The sequence below is a fragment of the Mauremys mutica genome, chromosome 5 (genome assembly GCF_020497125.1).
Source record: "Mauremys mutica isolate MM-2020 ecotype Southern chromosome 5, ASM2049712v1, whole genome shotgun sequence".
In the NCBI taxonomy this organism is placed as follows: domain Eukaryota; kingdom Metazoa; phylum Chordata; order Testudines; family Geoemydidae; genus Mauremys; species Mauremys mutica.
The window spans coordinates 45793987-45811781 of NC_059076.1; the positions used below are offsets into that span (position 1 = coordinate 45793987).

At 40.5% G+C, this 17795-nt stretch overlaps 1 protein-coding gene across 5 annotated transcripts in view; it reads left to right on the plus strand.

The window, feature by feature from the left end:
• Nucleotides 1-17795, plus strand: part of SPATA5 (spermatogenesis associated 5) — a 314315-nt gene that overhangs the window by 100251 nt on the left and 196269 nt on the right. For all 5 annotated transcript variants that reach the window (XM_045018603.1, XM_045018604.1, XM_045018601.1 and 2 more), the window contains exons 12-13: nucleotides 1382-1435; nucleotides 1928-2007. In XM_045018603.1, the coding sequence (XP_044874538.1) occupies nucleotides 1382-1435; nucleotides 1928-2007 (134 nt within the window). The remainder of the gene's footprint in view (nucleotides 1-1381; nucleotides 1436-1927; nucleotides 2008-17795) is intronic.

Consider the following 17795-nt stretch of genomic DNA (forward strand, 5'->3'; position numbering starts at 1 on the left):
ACAGTATATTGCTTCAGTTTTGAGGCGGTCTGTACCTCTCTCTATACGCATGCAGTAATTCCCACTGATCTTTTCGAATGGAACCAACTACAACGTATGTTCAGTTCAGTAGATGCTGTCACAAGCCTGGAAGTGAGAGTGGAGGAGAAGATTGGAAGAGCGTCACAGGTTCTATTTTATAGTAGTAAACCCATCTTATATTGATGTATGTACTAATTCCAGACTGTTCCACTCAGAGAAAGAATGTAACAGCTGCATCATTACTGCAAATATATAAAAACATGTCTTTCAGTACAAATTAATGCTAGAAAGACTATTGTTTAAAGCAAGCTGTTCCATATTGCCCTGCCACTGTGCCTCAAGCGTAACCTGAAGGCACTCATAACATCTGGGCATGAGAAGGTAGTTCCGTTTCCACACCCATTGGCTTTTCTGTGGAGAGTTGGGAAGAATGCTATTTGTACTGGCGGAATTGTGATGAGAACACCTGTTCACTAGAAACTGGACTGCAGCCATCATCTTATTTCACACAGGACAGCAAGCAGCCATCAGATGGTCATGACTGTAAGTCATTGTTGACATAGACCAGATTTAAATCAATGACATATTACCAATTCCATGAAATGCTTAGTCCCATTAAGAAGTGTTATCTTTAACAATCTGGTTTACAGTAAATAGCAAGACACAGATGGCATTGAGAGTTCTTCCTTGTTGGTTTGTTTTCATAATTGTAAGTATTTGTTTAAAATACAAACATTGACTTTGCGGTCTCAGTTCAATCCCTAGGGGCCAAGACTCCACATTACAAAAAGCACTAGCACATTTGGCAGTTTTAGCAGAGAGGTAAAAGAATGAATAGGCTTGGATTCTGAACTACTTTCTCACCATAATATATGATATAGTATCTCCTGGTTATATTTCAGGTGTGTTAGTGGGGCAGTAGGTGGCAATTTCCTCTTCCTGCTCTGGTTCAGCAAACCACTTAAGCATGTATTTAAAGTTAGTCCCATGCTTAGGAGCTTTGTTAAATAGAGACAGTTAGTTAACACATGCGCAAGTGCTTTTTAAAAAATGCTTCTATTCCTCATAAAACTGAAATGTAGGAATTATGATGCTAAGCCAAAATCTTCACTCAGCTTTTAAATGAGAATAAATGTCACTATAACCTGACCTACAAACACAGTCATCTGTGTACACAGTAATGGGACTAATGAAGGGAAACTTAGTGTTCAGAGGCGACTCTACAAAGGAATAAAACTTTTGCAAGTAGTGATTTAGTGTTTATGCACAAAATGCTGTGTAAGAAGATATTGATAATGACATATCAGTAAATGAAGTTAGAATGATAATTTTAAAAAACTGTTTTCTTCTCTTTGTGCAGGGACCTGAATTGATGAATAAATATGTTGGTGAATCTGAACGAGCAGTGAGAGAGGTAAGAAGATGCGAGTTGCAAGTCAGGGCCCATTGTGTGCTGTGCTGGATCTATGCTCATTTTTCAATCTCTTCTATGTTAATAATACATTGTCTGGTTAACCTTAAGCTTTTCCAAAAAAACAAAAAAAAAACAAAAACAAAAAAACCACCCTAACCAAACAAAAAAACCCACGCTCTCTTTGACCAGAGATTTTGAGGAGAAATGAAACTTTTTTGATTTGGGGTTTTTTGTTTGCTTTCTTTGTGTTTTTATTTGCTTTTTGCTTTTAGAAAGTTAGTGGGGTGTGTCAAAATCAGGCTTACAGTGAAAGTTGCTATTGTATTGTATGATGTAACTTAGCTCCAAAGTAAGTCCACTTTTTAAAAACGGCCACAAGATGTTATTCTTGGCCTGTTAGCTTTTGGAGTTAGAACAGGGTGTCTGAATGCATGAGTTTTGTCCAGCAATTCCCCCACACCCCAGTAAACTATTTTATTGTTGTTTCTGTAGATATTCAGGAAAGCCAGAGCTGTGTCACCTTCCATTCTTTTCTTTGATGAAATAGATGCCTTGGCAGTTGAAAGAGGGAGGTAAGGAATACTTTTACAAAAATATTCAACTTCATTTCTGTTCTGATAAGTGACTTTAGAAATGGATTTGTTGAGATCCCAGGTTTGTCTTTCTATAATTCCATATCATATGTGTACCCTTTTCAAGTAAAACGAGTTCTTTCTTCACTGCCAGTCCAGCATACTCAACTTGGCATCTGAAGGCAAGGTGATGTTTTCTTCCTTTCTCCCATCATTACCAGTAATAAAGGTTCTACAGACCAACTCCATATCCTTCAGTTTCCTTCAATGGCAGGGATCTGAACTACCTGCTGTTTAGTAACAGATCTTGTCCATTGCTAATCTCTGGGTTCCATTAATTAATTTTATACTGTTGTAATGCAATAGCCCTGAGACAAATAAGGCCTCAGTCCAGCAAAACACTTGAACATATGTCTGAATTTAAGCAGAGGAGTAATTCCATTGAAGTCCAGTTGAAGTGCTTTGCTGGATTGGGGCCTTGATGGAATGATTTCGAAGCATCCTTAATATGTCCTTAATATGTAAAGTGAAAAAATCCTATATGCTGAGCAATAATGCTAACAATATTTTCATAACATCTTTCACTAAACCAAAGAGAGTTCAGAAGTTTGTCCTGCTAAAGAAGGGTAGAAGTTTTCAGTTGGTGTAATTTACTTCCTTATTTCAGTAGAAATGGTATACTTTTTTTAAATGTACCTACTTCCTCTTGTATCAGAGGGGTAGCCGTGTTAGTCTGGTTCTGTAGAAGCAGCAAAGAATCCTGTGGCACCTTATAGACTAACAGACGTTTTGCAGCATGAGCTTTCGTGGGTGAATACCCACTTCTTCGGATGTAACTTCCTCTTATAACTTAAGCTTGTGCAATTAGACTTGCTATGGTTTAAATTTTTTAAAACAATTTATTCTCATTAGTAGCCTGTGTGGTACTTGTTGCATGTTACCTTCTCCTCATTCATACAAATCCAATCAATTTACTGGGAGATACTTTTTTTTTATGGCCATTCTAGCCCCAAGTGTTGCCAATAAGGCCTAGTTTACACTTAAAACTTAAACCAGCACAGCAATGTTGGTCAGGAGTGTGGGGGGGAAGAAACACCCATCCCTAGTGACATTAGTATCGACAAAGCCCCCAGAGTAGATGCAGCCATGCTGACAGAAGAGGGTTTCTGTCAGCATAGGTAACATTGTTCAGGGAGGTGGTGTTCCTACACCTGCAGAAAAACTCCTTTCTGTTGGCATAAGCTGTAATCTACTCAAGGGACTCTGCCAGCATAGCTATACTGGCATAGGCTCTCTAGGTAGACATAACCTAAGAGTTTGACTTTGGTGAGAGAAGTAGCAGGCTCTGTATCCATACCAGTTTCTGTAGAGGATACCAGCAAAATGGGAAGACAAGGATAAAAGATGTCAGTGGGACTCTTCATCAGTTTCAATACGTTGTTTAGTGTGTGGTGGTAACTTGTGTTGAATACAGCTACATTCTAAAATCATTTACAAATAAATCCTTATTTTCTCCTGAAATTTCAAAAGTTGGTACAAGGCTTCCTCATCAATCTCCCTCTCAATATATCATTTCTGCAACTAGAAAATTTGTAAACTTTCTAGAAATGTTAACAGTATCCTAGTAAATCATTAGAATCACCAACCTGCTTATCACAATAGATGTAGCAAAAATGTGTCTTGGAAGAAAGACAAAATAACAAAACTACCCATTATAGAATTGTTAATGTATTTAATATTTAGAAACTCTACTTCAGCAAGAAGAACCATTTTTTTTGAAGAATAAAGCACAGTAATTTTTTAACCAGCCTTTTCAGTCTACGCCCTGAGGCTCTGAGGTTTTCTGGATTCTTTTAGGGGGTAAATAACCCAACTTCTCTTACCTGCAGGGGAAAAAATCGCCCTGGGACAGCTTGCTGAAATACGTGTTATGACCTGCTGTAGTCATGTTATATTGGAGACATCTGTTTTTGGAGCTTTAAAAAGAACAGGGTGGGACACACAAATATTTCATTGTCAAATCTGAAGCAGATGGGAGGTAAAATATGTAGCCGAGTTCTCATAAAATTCATCTGAAATTAAACAATGTAGGAAACCAGACAAGGCACTTATTAGAAATAGCCTGTTTTCACAGGCTGATTTTGCACAGTAGGAATTTGCAAATGCATTAGAGATGCTAACGATTTGCAGCCTCTGGAGATCCATTTCCTGTACTATTACTAACCATACTGAAGGAAACACCTGTTTATGTTGTCCCCCTCTTCTCTCAGTGAGTTGAATTGTTTTTCTCTATCTTGGCAGTACAAAGTACTATGATACAATTTTTGTAAGGATTTTTTTCCTCTTTTTAAATTCTGTTTACAAATTGTCTTATTTGTTGACTCCATTTGAACAGAAAATGAGCCAGATCCAAGGAGCTTGGAGGCAGGTAACCTCTTTTGGTGCTGGGAGACATCTCTGTGGCAGAAGTATATCTCCATAAACAGGCATAGGAAATCATAAACTGTTAAGGTAGTTTTTTGAACAGTTAAAAATAGACCTCTACCTCGATATAATGCTGTCCTCGGGAGCCAAAAAATCTTACCGCGTTATAGGTGAAACCGCATTATATTGGACTTGCTTTGATCCACCGGAGCACTGGTTTACCGCATTATATCCGAATTTGTGTTATATCGGGTTGCGTTATATCGGGGTAGAGGTGTAGTATCCACAAATGGAATAGTACTTATTAAGTTTTTTCCAAGTAATCCTCACAATACAACTAATTAGTGTTCTCCCCAATTTATACATGAGAAAATTCAGGCAGAACGACTGACGTGACTAAGGCCAAAAAGCAAGAAGCACTGTTAGAATCGGGATTAGAATTTAGAAGTTCCTGCCTTCTATCCCTTTGTTGAGACTATTAGACAATGCCTCGCATAATATGATTGCCCAAATTAAGATACATAGTACTGCAGTGTTACTGCATCTCACTGATTTGCACATTGCTATTCCAGAATCCTATAATTTAATACACAATCTAGCATTCTCTCCCTACTGTGGTTCTTGATAATTGTTTAATATTACAGCAGAGTGCTGTAGAATGCTCCTTATTAAGACTGCATTACCTTTACAAAATATACTAATGAACAAATGCATAGGAAGTAGAGAGAAAAACAAAAAAAAAATAGGCACTGGAAGGATTGAGATTGAGTTTTGAATATATATCCATAGGCACATATGAAGGGGAGGAGATAAATCTATAAATACATGAAGGGTGTAAACAACAAGGCTGGGGAGGAATTACTGAGGATATTATAAGGGTTATGAGTAGAATAATGAAATTAAATTAAGAAAGGGAAAACTTCTGCTGAAAAACATTTTTTTGACAGTGAGATCTTGTATGCTGTAGAACAGTCACATGGGAAAGTAGTGGCAGGTTATTTCTTGGCACATTTTAAACAAAACTGGAGAAACCACAAATTTATGTACAACAAGGGCACTGGCAGAGAGAAGGACTAGATGATATAATAGATGTTTTCCATCATTCCATGGTTCTGACTAACTCTAAGTTCCATTAGCTAGTTATGTTTTTCTCTAACTTCTGTAAAATGGTGTTATGACTGTTTGCAGAAAAGACTGCGACGTTAAGGTCAGGAACACATTACTGATCCAGATACAACAGTGAGCAAGGAATGTTTGGTTCCATTAATCCTTTCTCCTTTCAAAGCTTAAAACTCTTAACAAAGTGCGTAGCTGCAGAGAATTATGGGTCCTTGTTATTCCTTGGTATCCGGACTATGTAAAACCTAATTCTTCTGGCCATTAGAGATTGCCAACAGGAAATGGCTTGGTAATCAGATTTGAAAGTGATGAATGAACATGGCTCTGTGTAAATGCAGCACAGACACTCTGTTTGCTGAATTTAAGAAATCTATGTTCTTTGGAAATGGATTATTGTTCGTGTGTGTAAAATTTTAGGATTTTTGGGCAATAGACTTATTTTGTACCTTTTCTTGCTTTTCTGAAGCAAGAAAACTTTCCCCCCTTAGGTGCAAAATCTTGTAACATAAGACATAAAGCATTGTAGGCTGGAGTGAAAGACACTGTTAAATTCCTTAAAAAAAATAAATCAATGCTGTGCATTATAAAAACAAAGGCTAAGATAGTTATTAGGCTAGCAGTTTTATTTGGGCAGGGGTGGGGTGATGAGGAGAAGGAGACCTCGGTACTTCCTAAATAGCAGCCCATCCAAGGAGTAATATAGCAATGATATTTGGGGGGACATGTTTTTTCCCCCCTCTCCTCTGTGCATAAACTACATTAAAATGACTAAACCATGGTGGGAAGATAAATCTATAAATTTATAAACCACAGTTTTCAAACCTATATATTTCAATGGGAGCTTGGGTTGCTCAGCATCTATAAAACCACACACTATTGAAATGCCAAAATATGGGTTTAGAATCCTAAATTTAGGCATCCAGGTTTGAAGGAATTCCTGGAGGAATAGAATCTTCTGTTTACAGTGTGTGGCATCTCTGGTTTAATAACCAGGGCTGTGTAAATCTTCTGTCTTTAAACCAAAATTGGCTGTCTTTCTGAAAGACCTGCAAGCCCAATCATTTTTGTTTGTGCTAAAGCATAAGTCCCTGGGTGAAATCTATGGCCTGTATTATGCAAGAGGTCAGCTCAAAATGCTACCTTCTGTTCTTAAAATGTGTGAGCTGGATGTGCGCAGGGCAAAGTGCCCTAAAATAGGTAAAAGGTTCCCAGCAGAGAAGTCTTCCTGTGTAGGGTGAATGTCCACTAGCACACAGTTGCTGGAGATGGCACAGACCCCCTCATCTGCCCCCATGTCACATTACTGGCGTAAAAGGATGGGAGGAAGCCTGGTAGTGGAGGGGAGAGGAGGTGTGGAAGAGCAGAGCTCAACTGCACTTGAACCTCTGCTGTTGTAAGGGATGTTCTGCCAGCAGCGTAAGTTGCAGCAGGACCTCTCTTGCTTTAGCTTACCCTGGGAGTGGGTAGCCCTGAATCGGGAGAACCTCAACTGATTCACTGCCACTGCCATTCTCCAGCACATCTGAGCTGCATTCGGATGCTGTGGAAAATCAGGGCCTTTGAATTTCTGGCTGTTAGCTTCAATTTAGAAAGAGTGGCTGGAGAAATAGGTTGGCTCCTCTGAACCAGATTTCTAGCAGAAGGAAGGTTCCAGGCCTAATGAGGATTTGTAAAGGGCTAAAGTTTTTTTTTTTTTATTTAAATAACTGCAGAAAACAGGCCAAGAGTTTACTTTGGAATAGCAATATTTACAAGCTGCACTATCCACATGCTGTTTAAATTTTAATGAATGTCTGACACCTCTATGTACTCAGTAAAGTTAACTGCTAAAGGCTCTTGTCTAGCATAAATACTCTATCATATATGCCATGTCTTAAATAGTTTTAAATACTCTATCTGTAAATTTCACTTCTAATTTTAGCAGACTGCATATTTTTAATTCTGTAATTTGAGCTCCCCTTTCTCTTGAAGGCAGTAGGAGTATTTTTGACATGAGTGGATTGGACTCCTAGGCCTTGACCCGATAATCATTTAGCCCATGAGTAGTTTAACTGACTTCAGTGGGACTACTCGCATGTGAAAGTTAAGCATGTGCTTTAGTGCTTGCAGGTTCAGGGCCTTAGTTCTTATAAATGTATTTCTTTTGGAAGAAAAAGGAGACCTAATTGTATTTAGAACCAATTAAATATTTTAGGCTTAGTTTATAATCCAGCTGGAAGTACATTGGCATTGTATTTAAATATTGATATAATGCATGGCTCTAAAAGTGAAATCCAGACTCGTTATTCACATTCTAGTCTGTAGTACTTCCAGATTAAACTTTAGTTGCTTCCATGGTAGACATGATTGATTACAGTTTTCAACTTGATTAACTTTCAGGAATGCACAGAAGGAGAAATGCTGAGGAAATGGAATGAAAGGAAATGGAAAATGTACTATGCATCAGGTTTCTTCTTTTAAGACAGCTGCAGTGCAGACAGAATAACAGAATTCTAAGTGTTAGCATCTTCCTGTTGTGCCTAGGCATTTGCAGCACAGATGGGAGAACAAGGTTTATAGCCTCCCCTCAATACACATGCAACTACTGTCATGAGTAGACAAGGAGATATAAATGGTCTGGGTAATATCTTTTGGCCAATCACCTAAATAATTATGAATTCAATGTGTATGTGTTTGGGGTTGATCCGTTGGAGGGAGGTCTGTGGGTATCCTCCTGCAGGAAATTCTAACTATTTGATGTAGTTGGGATCATTTCAAAGGCAAAAACTTTGCTCTGCAGGAATCAGCTATTGCCTTTGTGTATACAGCTCCAAAGTAATTCTTAAAAAGGATAGTTTCTGTAAGTGTGCATGTGTATATAGTGCTATGTACACAGAGACATAATAGGTTTCATATTTTAATGTAACTTTTAGAATTAAACTTTTTTCTGTACATGGTGTTCTTTCCCTTACCTTTCCCTCAGTCTTTCTTGTATTCCCTGGCAATTCTCCTCCTCCCTATTCCTAATCTCCCTTTCCTTCCTCATGCTGTCACGTTACTTTCCCTTTCTGATCTGTTCTCTGTCCTTCCCTTTTCTTTTTCTGCCCTCAGCCCCTTAGAATGAATGTTTTGTCTCTTCTCATGTACTTTCTCCTTCTCCCCAAACATATCATCTTGACCCATACCCACTCCTCTTTCACATGCATATATTTCCACTAAGCACCACCTCACTTCAGTAGCTTTCTTCCCAATCACACACCACTGCAATCCACTCTTTTCCCCATACCACACTTAGTGAACTGCCCCCCCCCCCCCGCCAAGATACAAACACACCCCAATCCAGTCTGTTTTCTCCCTCCCTGCAAAATGCATTTGGTATCTTCCCCCCCATGGTCCCCCCACCAAATCCATGCTGTATATTTCCCTCTGCTCTGCTCCCAGCAAAATCAATCCTGTATATGTCTCTTATTTCTTAACTCATTGTCCTTATAATATCTTTTGTGGTTGAGCTGAGGTGGGGAGAAAAGTCCAGGCAGAGAGAGGAGTGCTGGGAGAAATCTGGTTCCCAGATCTCTCTGGGGCATAGGAAGGCTGTAGGGAGCACGGTCGTCTTCTCCAGGCCAGGGAAACAAGAGGCAAAATTGTTCACAGTCTCTGAGAGAGAGCAAGCATAGGCAAGACAGCTTCTGTCCAGGAACAGGAGGAGTGACTGACTGCCAGGTGCTCTTTCCACTTTCCCTTCCCCACATTGGGGTGGGGGGTGCAGGAGAGAGCGAGTGATTGCAGGGCTCTTACACTATTTCTCACTAGGAGGAGAATGGATGGAGGGAAGGTTAGCAGCCCATAATGAGAGGGAGCTCTGGCTGCTCGAATATGAGAGCAAACTGAGCCAGTGGAGAACAGCTCACAGGACCCATTCTGTACCAGCTCATTGAGCAGTGTGGGCCTGCGCAGGTGGGAGAACTCTCAGAAATTGAAACACAACATTGAATTAGGGAGAGTGTAACTCTGACTTCCCTTTCCTTGGTAAGTTAAATTCTGAAGAGTAACATGCATTTTTGCAAGGCCTTTTTATTTTTCATGATCGTATCCTTCTACAACCTCGTTTCAAACAGACTCTAATGCATGGTTTCCTTCCTCTTTTCCTGTCTAACTCCTCCAAGTAACTGATGAGAGGTTGGCATAAATGGAGAAGATGCATATGTACACAGACGTTCATGAAGCCAAAAATTTAACCCAAGTCATGGATTACATGACTTGCCCAGGTTCTCTCCTTTTGAATGGTCTGCAGTCATGGGAGAGGGGGAGGACAAGGATGCATTACAGTGGGTACTGCCTGAGTATAGTTGGGTGGAAAACATATGGCAAGTAGTGTCCAAACATAGGGTGCAGTGGGTGAGCAGGAGAAGGGTTAGAGTTATGATCCTCCTTTGTAGCTTTGTGTCATCACCACTACAGCCAAAGCAATTCCCTGCTTTGAAGGAAGATTTCTTATTTTAACACTTGCCATACACTATTTTTTGATTGGCCAAAATTTGAAATAGCTTAACTTGCAATTAACTTTACAAACTATCATTTATAGGCTTTTCTATAAAGTCCATCACATTAATATATAAACAGTGGTCTGACTTCACTGTTGGCCTAATTGACAAACTTGAGTGGAGTTGTGCCTGCATGTGCCAGATATGAGTTTGGCTCAATATTTCTAAAAGATAATCAGTGTTTCGGTAATAATGACACACATTTTTGCTGTCCATCTGCTTTGTGGGATACCTGGTCTGCTGTGTGTGTGTGTGTGTCGGGATCACTTAACATCTCTGTAGCACAGTTTCCCCATTTTTAAAATGGTAGTAATGTTTACCTTGAAGGGATAATGAATGGATACATGTAAATTATGTTGAAATCCTTGAATGAAAGGTGCTACAGGAAACAGAAGTGTCAGTTATAACCATACTGTATTGCTTGCATGAATGTGATGACCTATGTGTGCAAGGCCAGTAATTTTACTCAAGATCTAGAGATGTTTCTTGAAGTCGTATCAGTGTTTAAGAAAAAAGGCTCAACTGTAAAATAAGGGTCTTATCCATTTTAAAAGCCATTTTTCTTGGCAAATACCTTCATTTTCATTGTGAAAAATTACTGTTCTCTGGGAAGATATTGCCATTATTATTTATTTATTATTAGCTGCTAATGCTATTGGAGTAGAATTTTCTTTTAATCCTGTGGAAAACATGGAACTGCCAAAGCCATATTTCATCAACATTTGTGAGGGAAGGAAATAAAACAGTGTGACAGTTAATTACGATCATGGCAGTTGGACTGAAAAGACTGACTTGGCAGGTGCTTCTTGCTGACAGTTTACCCCTACAAAGCCCTGACAGAAATGTCAGACTCAATAAAATCTTTCAGACTATGTGAGTGGAGTGATTTTTGTATGGGAGTGTTCTGGCAGGGGGCTTTGGTATTTCAGGAACCCTTTACTTATAGAGAAGTTCAGGATCCTGATCTGCTTGAGCAGATATAAATTTTTTGATACCATCTATTTTGTTATGTCAATGAGTTTTACATTTGTTTCAATGTTAAATTATTTCCTTTACAGTTCCTGGAAATGACAGAATCTCAAATTACTACTTTTACTGGAAGATTTTTAAAGCTCATACCTTTCGATTTTTATTATAACTTTTTTGGTTAAAACAAACAAACAAAAAAAACCAAAAACAACTAGACCTGTATGTAGGTCTTGTCTAATATTATATGGTACATACAAGGGGCCACATTGTCTCCCTCCCACCCCCACCATGAAAAAACGTGGGAAACTTTTCCCATAGAAATCTCAGTGATGATTCCCATGTAGAGATTACTCCTCAACATGCTTGCTCTGCATAAACATTAAGTTCCATGGTACATCTTGTCAGAGTAGGGGGTTCTCCTGGAGTGCCCTTACACTGTTCTGCAATATCCTGGGTGTCCATTGGGTTGCCAGCCTCCTCTCCTTCCAAAAGGCTGACTTTGTGATGCTCCGTACTCATTTGGCCAAACCCTGCTCAGTTTATCCCTATTATCTTCAGTAGGACTATTCATGTGAACAAAGCGAGAAGGATTAGGCCCATGGTTTGTGAATTCAGATTAGTCTCTTAAACCTCATTATCTTCAGTAGGACTGTTCATGTGAGTAAAGTGAGAAGGATTAGACCCATGGTTTGTGAATTCAGATTAGTCTTTTAAACCTCATTTGATTTGTCAGAGAGGTGTCATCTGTGGGTCTGAACACAGATCCAAGACCAGGAACTGCTGACTTCTAATCTCCTTTCTGACACAGACACTTAAATTCTCCCACCACCTGTAAAATGGGCACAGAAATATGTATCTACCTCATGGTTTTATTATGAGGGTTAATTTGTTAATGTTTGTATAATAAACATCTTATAAATGCTAGGTGGTGGTATTTATTTTGCTACTACTTAACCATTGTTTTTTTTCTTTTCGGATTTACTTTTTTGTCACGTGAGTGGTGTTATGCTTTCTATTATCAGTCTACTGCACATATAATTTACTGTGACCCTAAATCTGTTTTCGTTGAAGTCAGTTGCAGCACTGTCTTCTGTGGGAGCAGCATTGGCCCTTAGTATGCAGAATAGTAAGCAGTCATTGTTCAGTCATTTTTCTGGAAAGTCGAACAGCAGAGTCGCTGTTGCTGAAATCAGTTAAGCATGATATAGTCCTCTTACTGATTTTAAAAAAATGTAGTAGAGTTTGGCCTTCAAGTTATGTGGCAGCTTCAGGATACTGTATTTAAACCAGATAAGAGGAAACAGGAACTTCATCATTCTTACAGGTATCTTCTTTAGGTGCTTTAAAGCATGATTTTGAGGGAATAAGTAGGTTCTTGGGTTGATTTTTAAGCAGTTAATTCAAAAGACACTGGTGAAGCTTTCTTTTGATTTCTTAGAATTTACTTTCATTGAGCAATCCTTGTCTTCCGCCTTCTTATCTACTACATTACAGTCCTGATTCTGCAACTTGACTTTGTTCAGGGCTCCTGCACCAAGCCCCATTGAAGTCGACAGAGTTCTGTGCAGGCAAACTGCTGAACCTGATCAATTTCAGGATCAGGGCTTCAATAAGTTTGAGTCAAAATGATACATGCTGTATTCTGCAAAACTACTCATTTTTACATCAATCCTGCAAACACCTCTAGGACTAAGGGTCTGTCTGTGTTTTCATTATGAATGCTTGTTTACAAATTTCATTCATGAGCTGAATCTTTAACATCTCATTTTGGAGGGATATTGCTTTTTAAATTTAAAAAAATCTGTTCAGCTTTAAGTTTAAGAAGTGAAAAAATAAATAGATGATTATCTCAAAAATGGCTTCCTTTTTTAAAAACTAGTTATTTAGCCTTGGAAGTGAATGTCTATTTATTTGAGAGGGAGATAAATAATACGCATATCACGTACACGCTATAATGCCATATGTACATGGTGCTGTACAATGGGCTAGATGTGCCAAACAAGTACAGCCTGCAATATCTTGGCAGTGGTGGTGGTGGGGAAATGTTGGTGTCAGCAACCTTCTTTTTCCCCAAAGGTAGTGCTTATAAATATAACAGGGATGTTAAATTTATTTTAAACCATGGTTTTGGGCATCACCTGCACATACCCTATCACATAGAGTAAACTCCTCAGCTTGAGGCTCACCTCACTTATCTGATGCTGGGTATGGAGCCCTACCATCCCAAATGCATTTCTTTCCTTCCCACCTTCACCCAAGCAACCACTCTTACAGCTCTTTCTTTGGGCATCTGTGCAAAGATGGCCACATGCAACACCCATTGAAATCAGACTCCCACTAATTTAAACGGGCATTGGATGAGACTCCAGGAGCTGGGAGGAGGAAGGTGAACGGAGGTTAACCCCTTGTTTGTCATGGTACCAGTAGTGCCAGTGCACCCTGTCACAGAATCCCATATGTTGAGCAGCATATGTGCTGCTTTGGTTGTCGATCAGATAGCAGTGGTTAATTTTAAGACCTTGATGCAATATAAAATACATCTATATTCTAGGAATCTCTCACTTCAGAATGTACATGGGAAATGGATTTTTCACTACTATTGAGGCCTAGAGTCTGTCTGTCTTACACTAAATAGTGCCATTAATATATAAATACACCTCTACCCCGCTATAACGCGACCCGATATAACACGGGTTCACATATAGCGCGGTAGCAGCGGGGCTCCAGCGGCGCTTTAAAGGGTCCGGGGCTCCGGCTGCTGTGGGGAGCCCTGGGCCCTTTAAGTCCCACTGGAGCCCTGCCGCCGCTATCCCGTGGCTGCGGCAGCGGGGCTCCACCAGTGATTTAAAGGGCCTGGGGCTCCCCGCAGCGGCTGGAGCCCGGAGCTCTTTAAATCACCACCGGAGCCCTGCTGCCTCTACCCTGATATAACGGGGTTTCAGCTATAACACAGTAGGGATTTTTGGCTCTCCACGACTGCGTTATAGGGGGGTAGAGGTGTAGTTTCACCTGGCATACTTTGGAATTCATGTTATGAGTAAAGACATGCATATTCATGCTCTCTGAAACCAATGGGCTACCTGCAGAGTTATTTACACTTCAGTGGGAGTAAGGGTGGCAATATCTGGCTCCAAATTATTTAAAAAAAATAAGTACTATGCTGTAAGATATTATTGTAAATGTGTAGAAAGTGGGTTAAAGAATTTTTGACAAAAAAATTAATCCATACACAGAAAGAATGACATGCAAACTGATAGTAATGCTTAATACTTAGCTACTGCTTTACATTTTTCAGAGCACTGTACAAACATTAATCCTATTTCATATATTTAAAAAGAACTGTCATTTTATTTTCCCAACATTACAAATGATTTAAAATTCTCAGGCAGTAATGAAGCTGCCAGATTTCTCTTACCCCCTTTTTTAGTTTAGAGTTCTGGGAATTTGTGGTGAGGGTAAGGCACGCGTGCACTCTCTCTCAAACTCTTAATTTTGACTGCCTTCATTCTCAATCAGTTTGTTGACAGGAAATGAGTCTGTACCAGTACGTGCCTTTTGAGGACTGTTTCTGTGTAGTTGTGATGATGAAATCAATGTGTGGAAGTCTGGTGGGGGGAGGGGGCAGTCTGCTTGACTGGCCGTTGGTTTTGGCAATGTGTAAGTAGGATTGGAGGGCTAATCATAATTCTTTTTCTGACTGCCGCATGTATCAGAAGTCCAGGCAGCCTTAATGAGCATTGCCTGCATTAATTTGAAACCCTTGCTGGGAAATCATGGGAAAATGGAAAAATGCATACTTGTATGTCACCCTTCAGATTAACGGTTTAAGCAGCATTGGAGCTCCTCGGAGCACATGGTGATGACGCAGTTCTGGAGCAGCTGGTGAAGAAATCTCTAGCTATAAATGTATGCCTGTCTGCATTTTTATAGGATATCCTGTTAAGCCAAAAGCGTTTATTTACTGTAGAATACAGGCTAAATATGGTGCGCAATATGACTATCTAGTTCAATGAGTAAATACATGCAAATTCAGGGCAGTTGTCTGTGTATCAGGCATGTTATTTTCAGATATTTTATTAATTTTTTTCAGCCACCTGTCTTTACCATACAATATTTTTCTTCTGCCTGTAGCATATTTCCTATCTGATGCCAAATAATAAGAAAATACCACATTTCTTCATTTGGATTTGCCATCTTGGGCTGTTGGTCTGGTACCAAATACCATTGACTTCAGTGGGGCTCTGCATGGATGTAGGAGTTCATGCTGTTGGATTAGCGTACAGCAGGCCTGCACAACTTGTAAAGCTTGATGGTATCAAAAAACTTGTAAAGCGGCGAGGGCCATATTACTCCAAAGAAAACAGCTGAGGGCCAACCGCCCCCGGCCCCGCCGAAACACCCCCCTAGCATTGTCCAGCCCCCTCCCCCCTGAAACACATCCCCTGCCTCAGTGCTGCCTGGCCCCGCGGAACACCCCCCCACACACACCCTCCCATGCCACCCACCCTGCAGAAACAAACCCTCCTTCTCTAGCACCACCCCGCTGAAACAGCTGTGGGCCGAAAAGGAAGGTGTGTGGTGGGGGGAAAAGATACTTTATTAAGAATTTGTCAATTAAAGCAAACAATTTTTTAAATTATTATTATTATTTTTTTTAAGAATCATCCCCCCCATGAAATAAGGGGAGGGGGAAAAGGTGGACAGTTTGAAGGGATTTTCTGGGGCTATGAACTAAGGGGAGGGGAAAGGAGGGCAGTGTGAAGGTATTGGATGTGACTGTCCAACACCCAAACACAGGGGCCGCAGGGAGCTGGGGTGTGGGCGGGGGAGGTCCCTGGACCAGGGAAGGGGGCAGCAGTCGGGGCAGGGCAGGTGACACACACACACACACCCACCCACCCTCACCCGGGGATTTCCTGGCTGCCTGCAGACAGTTCAACCCCCCCCCCCCCGATCACTACGGAGGCTGCCCTGGGACCAACCAGCACAGTAGCCCCCAACTGACGGGGGGGTTGGGGGGGGTCTCAGCCCAGTCCCCCCCGAGCTGCGGCTCGAGGTCAGGCGCCCCTCCCCTTGCTCAGCACTTACTGGCTCTGCCTCATGCCCAGCGCTTCCCACCTCAGCGGGCCCCAGAAGTGACGCACTCGCTGTACGCCAGGTGGGGGGAGTGGGAGACGGAGACACGTGCGGTTTTGGCCATTAGGGCGGTTGGAGCGCAGCGCGCTCGGGGCTGTGAGGCGCGCATGCACACACACAGACACAGACAGAGGCAGGGGGTGAACCCAGCAACCCCACCTCGTCGCTTGCCCGCGGGCCACATGTTGTGCCGGCCTGGTGTACGGTATTGTGGGAGTGGGGAGAGTATATTCTTAAGCCTTATGTACACATAGTGTGTAGTTTGTAATTTAACTTTTCTTTTCACTCTTTGGAAACATTTGGGGATTTTGCCATCAATGAGATTAATTTAGATGCTGTTCAGTTACTTTCCAAGTCCACCCTGTACATAATTTTTATACTTGGATAAACATTGTCTCCATGCTGAGACTTGCAACATAGATGTTCATATCAGGAGGGATACAATGCGCCCCCCCCCCAATAAACACATATTCCTGCTATTTTTTAAACCCCCAAAATTGGCCCCCTCTCCCGGTGACTTCTGGTTTCAGAGCGTTTTCATGTGCAGTTTTCATTTAGGCTCTGATGTTAGAGACTTTCATGCCTAATTGTATGTCTCTGAGTAAACCCAAGGGTGAGATGTTAAGCCCATGTATAAGTCTTTTCAGGCGGCGGGGGGGGGGTGGTGTTGTTATTAAGATTAGGTTATTTTACAAAAGTGACGCTAATGTATTTTAAAGATCTGTTTCCTATGAAGAGTATGTACTAACCTTCTGCAAACAACTGTAGTATTTTATCACATTCCACTCCTTTAAAATTGATAGGGCTGTGATCTCTGGGTATGTTAGAAATGCACTCATTTCACTGGGGAATTTTTAACACTGCTGCAGCACAACAAAAAAGCTGACTAACAAACAAAGTCCCTTCTCTAATATTTCGTAACAATCCCCTTGGCCCACCCCGTTATTGTGTTAGGCAACATTTATTAAACCAGGAAGGAGATGTCTTCCAGATTCTGAATATCAACAATAAGTTAAAAATCTATTATTTTTCCCTTGAAAATTACAGAAACAGCAATAGCAATAACTATTCTGTGAGTTATGATCTCTCTGACTCTAAAGGATTTATCAAGTACTGTTCTCAAATGTATATTGCATCAGCAGTGGTGGTGCATTAGTACGCATGCAGCATAAGGTTGCAAAAAAATAAGGACATGCAGAAATTAAAAGTTTTATTGTATCTTAAAATCTGGTATGATTTTTTTCATGTTAAATTACAATATGGCCAACAAATATTATTTATTTGCGTGTGTGCGCGTGCGTGCGTGCACACACACAATCTAGTTATTTTAAATATTTTTTTTAAATTGTTGTAATGATAAGGCTCCTTTAGCGATATAAGTGGTGCCGGGGACAAAAGAGAGACTTACCAAAGAAAGGAGGATAAAATGAGCGTCACTAGGAGGAAGATATAAATAATGGAGAATAACATTTTTAAAAATATATTGGAAACTGTCCCTTTAAGTACAGGGAGATGAAGTGGCACGAAGTTTTGAAGAAATGTGAGTAGTCTGTAGGGAGCAATCCTGATATGGCAAGGGGGCTGATCCTGGATGATTTACTGTGTCTTTTACATCTTTGG